This window comes from Triticum aestivum, chromosome 6D, assembly GCF_018294505.1.
Source record: "Triticum aestivum cultivar Chinese Spring chromosome 6D, IWGSC CS RefSeq v2.1, whole genome shotgun sequence".
Classification (NCBI taxonomy): domain Eukaryota; kingdom Viridiplantae; phylum Streptophyta; class Magnoliopsida; order Poales; family Poaceae; genus Triticum; species Triticum aestivum.
Window position 1 is genome coordinate 486,515,893 of NC_057811.1, and position 7,103 is coordinate 486,522,995.

General features: G+C 44.4%; 1 protein-coding gene across 1 annotated transcript; it reads right to left on the bottom strand.

Annotated features, from left to right (window-relative positions):
* Positions 1-725: 725 nt before the first annotated feature.
* Positions 726-6,766, bottom strand: LOC123146262 (signal peptide peptidase-like 4). Its single transcript, XM_044565879.1, has 14 exons — positions 6,377-6,766; positions 4,759-4,917; positions 4,555-4,666; positions 3,966-4,082; positions 3,657-3,808; positions 3,397-3,579; positions 2,869-2,903; positions 2,559-2,715; positions 2,429-2,482; positions 2,252-2,344; positions 2,026-2,168; positions 1,755-1,825; positions 1,289-1,372; positions 726-1,195 (listed from the first exon to the last, which is right to left on the bottom strand). The coding sequence occupies exons 1-14, from the start codon at positions 6,749-6,751 to the stop codon at positions 1,056-1,058; spliced, it is 1,875 nt and encodes a 624-aa protein (XP_044421814.1). The 5' UTR covers positions 6,752-6,766; the 3' UTR covers positions 726-1,055.
* Positions 6,767-7,103: the final 337 nt, after the last annotated feature.

The window sequence follows — 7,103 nt, forward strand, 5'->3', positions numbered from 1 at the left end:
CGGGGGCGGGGATCCGGACGCGGCGGCCGTCGGGCTGGGCCCCGGCATCGCGGCGTCGCAGAACCTCGGCGGTCGGTCGCGGCGGGCGGCGGGCGGCGCGACGGATCAGAGTGTTTTTTTGAGCGTGAGGGAGAAGAGAGGTTGGGCTTGGAAATCGGACGAGGCCCTCTCCTTTCTCCTCGCGGCGGGTCCGAGGGACGTGGGCCGGCCCTACCGGCTCGCGGGATGTCCGGCCCGGGCCTGGCTTGCAGGCCGCCGCTGGAGGGGAGGAGTACATATATATTGATGGAAATCCGTCCAGATATATACTCGCTCCGTTTTAATAAAAAATGCATAAAGTTATAGGCTTGCTCTAAGTCAAACTTATTTTAAGTTTGACCAAATCTACCAGAAAAATAGACACAACTGCTAAATTAGTTTCATTATTAGATTCATCATAAAATATATATAGTTATATAATACTCCCTCCGTCCCAAAATAAGCGATTATTTTGGGACAGAGGGGGTATACATTTGGTGATGTGGATGCTAGTAATATTTTGTATAAATGAGAAGAGACCAGATGGGGGCGAGAAGAGTAGATATACATCTTTCGGTAGGAGGCAATCACAATCACAATGAAAACATATATACTCCCTCCATTTCAGTTTACATAGGTCCCTCACGTCGTTAATTTTACAAATGTAATTTGAATTGCATATCACAAAATTTGTACCATTAGGAAAATATAGCATTCGAAGTTTTTAATGGCATGTTTTTATAATATAGAACTTTCATTATGTTGGTCAAATTGTCGATCTAGGGATACGCACGGGCCTTACAAACAAACCGGAAAGGAGGTACTACTCTCCAAGTACACAGGTAGATGCAGCCACAACAAGAGAAGCAAACCACAAGGCTCTATCTATATACAACTAATGGGATTGGTTCTAATGACAACAGGTCCATATTAGACACACCCACGGAACAGGGTCACACAACAGATCAGCGGAGCCGCACTTTCGCCTCCAGCCAAGGAACCATTACGCTACGATAAGGCGAGCCGCTATCTACAATCTACGATGAGATTACATGAGCAGCAGAGTCCGCAGAGTCCTTCGGAGGAGGATGCGAGTGCGTGCAGACTCTCGGAGGCTGTCCTTTCATCCATAGGTTCCTGAGCTCGCCCCGCTTTTTACCGAGTGATATGAAAGTTCCTGCAGTTGACATGGTGGTTTTGTTCAAGGCACGGGCTCAAGAATCCAAAGATACAAAATTTATTGGCGGACACAAAGGCATGGTTTCCTTACCAAGCGTGAAGGGCACGATGTAAAGAAGAGCCGGTTGGCCGTGACCATCCATGAGATTCAAGGCGACGTAGGTTATCAGAAGACCTAAAGGAGACAAATATACATTATTGTCAGAAGTTCAGGTGAAAAATGCCAACTTATTGCCAGCGGGTTTTACAGAACTGTATGTATCAACATATAGGGTATCAACGGTATTCATGTTATTTTCCGCAAAAAAAAAGGTATTCATGTTCGAAGCAATCAGAAAGGGGGCCTTACTTCATTTATTCAATGAAAAGGACATCCCTAGCAAGAAAAACATTGAAAAGTAACCATGAGTTGTGAATCGCCTTGAGATGCGTTTATTTGAAAGTTGTTTGTATTACATAATTAATTCCATATGAGATAGGACATGATAATTAAGCAAGTCCGCAAACTACAAAAATACAGAAACACATAGTTGATATGGAAGCGGGTGATGTCTTACCAGAACCGTACGCAACCATTGACCACAGAAAGTAACCAGATTGTAAGGTCTTCCTGGCAGCCCAATCATACCTAAAAATGGAGAGAGATCTCAACTACTTACACCATCATAATGTTGGCATACAGTAACAAAAGTAAATACCCAGCAGATAGGATGGAATAATATCCATGCTGACAGTTGTTCTACATGCTCTAATCATGAAACCCACCCTTCCAAAAAAAATTGAAAATTCACATATGACAAGCCAGGAGCCCAAATTTAGCACACTAACCTTAGCGCAAAAGCAACCAGCAGTCCTGGAAGGAGGATATCACCAAAGCCTATGATGCTGTATCCACCCCATGGATCAAACATGCGTGGGATCTTTAACAGCATGGGTACACCATCTTCATCAGTATTATCGCCACGTGCAACCTGCAGGCAGATCACAAGCATAACTAGCATATCTATCGAGCAGAAGAAAAAAACATAATATCGCAATAGTCATTTGTACGTACCACAATCATCACGCTCTCATGAAACAACATCTTGGATATGAAAACCCAGAAGATGTCATACAAGAAGGAACAGCCGAGAAGAACAGACCCCACCTGACCAATTATGAGCAAATAAATAATTGGCATCAAGGTCCTTCACTGCATCGAAAGCATAAACCAAGGAGCAGAAACAATTACCTTAAGATTTGGTATCCTCACAATCTGGATCACAGTAACAATCAGTGCGATACCCTGAAGGCACAAAGCATGATGTTAATCAACAGAAAATAATCCCAATGGAGGGTGCAAAAAACAAAACTGCACTTACAAGAACATCTTGCCCAATCCATGCATAGGGCATCCGGCGATAAACAGCCCATAAAACAGCAGAGACGATGCAAAATGGACAAACTGCCAATGTAAGGTATGAAACAGCTCCAAAAAATGGCACTTTTACAAATGATCTTGCGGCAGGTTTAAACCATCTGAAAGATACCACAGTTTTCAGGTCAGTAACACATCTACCCTTTTCTTTAAGCTATGGCTGTGAAACCACAGATTAAAGGAGAACCGAAACATATCTACACTGTGCATATACCCAGAAAATATGAATGTATCTTGTCGAGCAATAAATTTACCTTGACAATAAAGCCACCAAACATGTTTGCAAACCCTGGATAAAAAAGGAAAGCATAATGTGTCATCAGCTCAAGAAATTGGTGACGAAATATAGCAAAATAAGATATCAATCAACGAAATCAAGATCGGTTCACTCTGCAGCTGTACTAGATAAGTGTGATGTTGGTCATTCAACAGCAGCCACAAAGCTATTTGTTCATTTTTGGATAATATCTTTAGTGTTCAAATCAAAAGGTACAGATTAAAAAGGAAGAACTTCAATGCTCTGTAGGGAAAACGAATGACACCTTTGTTTAAAGAAGGTTTAACGTTTAAGGGCCTAATTTAACCATTCTCCAAATTGCATTGATTCATGATTTGTGCCATCTAGTTTTAATGTGGAATACTATATAAATACTATTCTGTTTTAGTAACTAAGCATACAGTACTACAAATCAAAATTTAAAGCAGTGACCTCGCCAAAAAAAAAATAAGCAGTGGCAAAGTTGAAATAAGTATAATATTAAAAAGGATTTCATCATACGCACCTCTACACCACCAATGCAAAATATAACCACCAGGAGCTCCACAAACCAGTGAGACATCAATTTGTAAAGCATTACCAAAAACAGTGATGCAACCACAATAAACAGCATTGCTGACGTCATGGTGATATCTACCATACCAGTAGAACCTTCGGCCTCAATGTTAACTGAACTTTCATGGCCATCCTATACGAATAATGTGCCTGTTAGTTTTTCTTTCCGAAAATCCAAAATAACTGATCGTATAAAGCATCGACTGAAACCTTTAGAAGTTTCTCTTGTTCAATAAGTGCTTCTCGAGCACTCCATGCTGACCAGTATGATGCACCAAGAATGGTACCAACAGCCATAAGCCATAGAAACACCTCAGCCGTATCAACTAGGGGTCGATCTGGAGAGTATAACTGCACTGACACTGAGAAAATTGAAAGAGCCTATTAGCTATAAATATAATATGGTAGAAGAGTCCCAGATACATAAATAAATAAATAAACCAAATATAGGGGTTAGACAACCTTGTGTTCACGGGACAATGTACAAGATTTGAGGGGATTAAAGACCTAATGATTTACCTTTACCAAGTGAGAGAAGACCCTGTAAAATGGTGCCTGCATCTTTTGGCAGAAGAACTGCAGGTATATTTATATCCAGATCCGTTTCATTTTGATCACAAACCATCTTGTATAGCTCTGCAAGCAAACATATGCCATTTGTTAACGCCTAACACACGTGTTGAAAGACAAGGCATGAGCCAAAAGTATGCTCTTCTAAATACGCAAACATGCACCGCCAAATGTGCACGTGCAACTATGAAAAACAATTGTCCAATAAATAATCAAAAGGCTAAAGTAAGGTTGTGATGGTCATTCTAGTGGTAAAAAATGGTATATACATTTTCAGGTAACTTGTTTTGTTGATCCGCACTCAAAGGTAGGGCATTTCCCATTGATATAGGAACTTTTGTACCTCATTTAACTGTATCCTAACATCTTATCTTCTACTCCCTCCGTCCCATAATATAAGAACGTTTTTCAAGCTAACATAGTTTGGAAAACGTTGTTATATTATGGGACAGAGGGAGTAACTGAATACCAGTTGAGAAAGATCATAAATGGAAACATTGCATGTTGAATTTTATTAGACAGGTCATATTGGGCATACCATGCCGATTATTCAGGATTATAATAGCAGAAGCACCAGCATCTTCAGCAACCTTAGCTTTTGTAGTGAACTTACAATCTCCTCTTTGCACTAGCAAAACTTCTCCAGCAACCTAAATAAAAGAATAATTAATCACTACACAACAATGTAGGATACTATAAAAAAATCGCAAACGGCTAAATCATGTTTTTCCAGAAAGGTGACCTTTTCTTTGAGAGGGGTACAACAATCAAAAGGGTCTGCTATTAGTAGTCCTGTCCGGTTCGCGTGCTTTTCCTTTGACTCTATTATGGGGCCAAACCGAGCACCAACACCAACAAACTCATCGGTCTCTCTGTTTTTGACCCAAGTTTGCACCTTTACCTGATAACAAGGAGAGGAAACAAAATTTGAGAGTGAGTACATTGTCCATTAAAAAGAAGTACTCCCTCCATAAAGAAATATAAGAGTGTTTAGATCACTAAAGTAGTAATCTAAACGCTCTTATATTTCTTTACAGAGGGAATAGATGCTAATGTGTAAAATCTCCATCGGGGAAAACAAAGAGCTGCGGCGTTGAGGACGAAGAGAAGCATCAGAGAGTCAGAGACAACCATACTTTTCCCCTGTTGATGTGGGCACGCCACCCTCACGTGTTGGCTCCTCTTGCGTGAACCGGTAGGTGGGTCAGCACTATGACACAGAGCCTAAACGACAAAGTCGATTGCACTAACCAAATTTCAATTTTCGCGCCCTTGAGATGTGGTCTTACATCCCTCCTATTGCTTACTTATAACACTAAAAGGCAAACAGCCACCTCCATCTAGGTAAGTGGTAACCCAAGAGCCCACGGGAGCCGTATTACAACAACAGCAAAGCCTTTAATCCCAAACTAATGAGGCTCTGAGTTGGTAACATAAGCCCAGGTGGAGCTCACGGGTCATAATATACAGCTTATAAACGCCGATTAGATTAAAAAAATCTAAGTACGAGTGGATTACACGCATGGCAGTGTATCAACAAGTAACTGGGTGGAAGTTGGAAATGACTATGGACATCTTTGAGGTCGTAGCATTGTCCTACATGATTCCTTCCAGGACATCAATACCTGCTTCAAGTTGGATCATCACTATCACCCATTGAGCATATATAGAAAATATCCTCTATAGGAAAACTCCAGCAGCTTTATAGGCTAGTCCAACCAGTTAATAATAAGATAAAACTAGATCCTAATCCCCGATAGCGACATGTATTAGCTAACAGATCACGCAATGTCAAAGCCATAACTGCCCACATTGACTAGCTTCTGACTTGTTAAACCGGCCATTTCTCGAACCTACACGGCGACAACTAAGCCTCACTCACATAGATCGTATGGTGCTCTCAGTCTCATCTTAAAGAATAAGTAAGTGTCAACAGCCCCTGATCGAATGCTAGCACCAGCACCAACATGGTACAGGCTAATAAATAAATTAGCGACGGAAGCTCCTCGGCTCACAGTACAAAAATACCCAGCTCCAAACAGAGCTGGCCAGCGTTCCTAACTGAGAGCGCCTACCGCGAGCGACCTAACTGAACCGCCGGTGTCGACCTGACTGAATTGCCGGTAACAAAAAGCTGCGCCGCCTAACTCCACAATCCGCGGATCGAACAAGCGCGCATGTTCTCAGGCTCCGACTCACGGATCGCCGGCCTCGAAACGGAACACTGGCTTACTCCGCCGCGCCCGGCCCAGACGGGAGCGCCGCCGGCCGCCCCGGCCACGGCTCGGAATCGGGAACCGGGGCCGGCCGCTCCACTCACTCGGGAGAAGCTGGGATGAGGAGGAGGGGGAGGGGCGTACGAGCATGAAGTCGTTGGAGCAGCCGGGGATCTTGGGCGCGTCGTCGTCCTGGTGGACGATGTCGCCGCCGGCGGCCACCCCCGCGAGCGCCGCCGCCACCAGCAGCAGCGCCGCCGCCGTCGCCCGCGCCCCGGCGCCCATCGCCGCGCTTACGGTGGGGCCTGGGTTGCCGGGAGGGAGGGGGCGGGCGGAGGGATCGGCCGCGAGCAGCTCGGTCGATGGCTGGAATGGCCGGCCGGACGGGGAGAAAGAGGGAGAGAGCACGAGGAGGGAGGGAGGGAGGAGATAGATCTGTCTGCGAGTGAGCGTCGGGCGGAGGCTGCAACTGGGGCCGGCGCCGCACGGGAGGAGATGTGTGGGCGGTGGGGCCCGCATGGCAGTAACTAAGCCGGCTTCTTTCACGTGCTCTTTCTTTCTTGGGCTTGGGTTAGTTAAGTGGAAGTGGAGCAAGCAATCTTGTTCTTGTCAGTTCCATTCCGGACTCTCATCACTTGCTCCATTCAGCACCGCTTTTGCTGATGAAACCTTCCCCCACCACTGATGTTTTTAGAAAACTTGTTTGAAATACACGTCATTTTGTAAATTTTGAGGTGGTTGTTTACATGGTTATGGCAGTGAGGTCACCGGTTTGGGAAGGGGCCGACGATTACGATGAGAGGTGTCACCGCAGGTCTTGGTGTCGACGTAGATCCGATGAAAACGGTTGAGGGGGTGGGGACCGTTGTGG

What these genes read in the sequence shown, in the direction of transcription:
- LOC123146262 (XM_044565879.1), bottom strand. Translation starts at nt 6,751, where the DNA reads ATGCGGGCCCCACCGCCCACACATCTCCTCCCGTGCGGCGCCGGCCCC. An exon ending in AATCCTGAATAATCGGCATG is followed by an intron (nt 4,083 to 4,554) that starts GTATGCCCAATA and finishes GTTTGCTTGCAG; the next exon opens with AGCTATACAAGATGGTTTGT. An exon ending in ATGAGAGCGTGATGATTGTG is followed by an intron (nt 2,169 to 2,251) that starts GTACGTACAAAT and finishes ATCTGCCTGCAG; the next exon opens with GTTGCACGTGGCGATAATAC.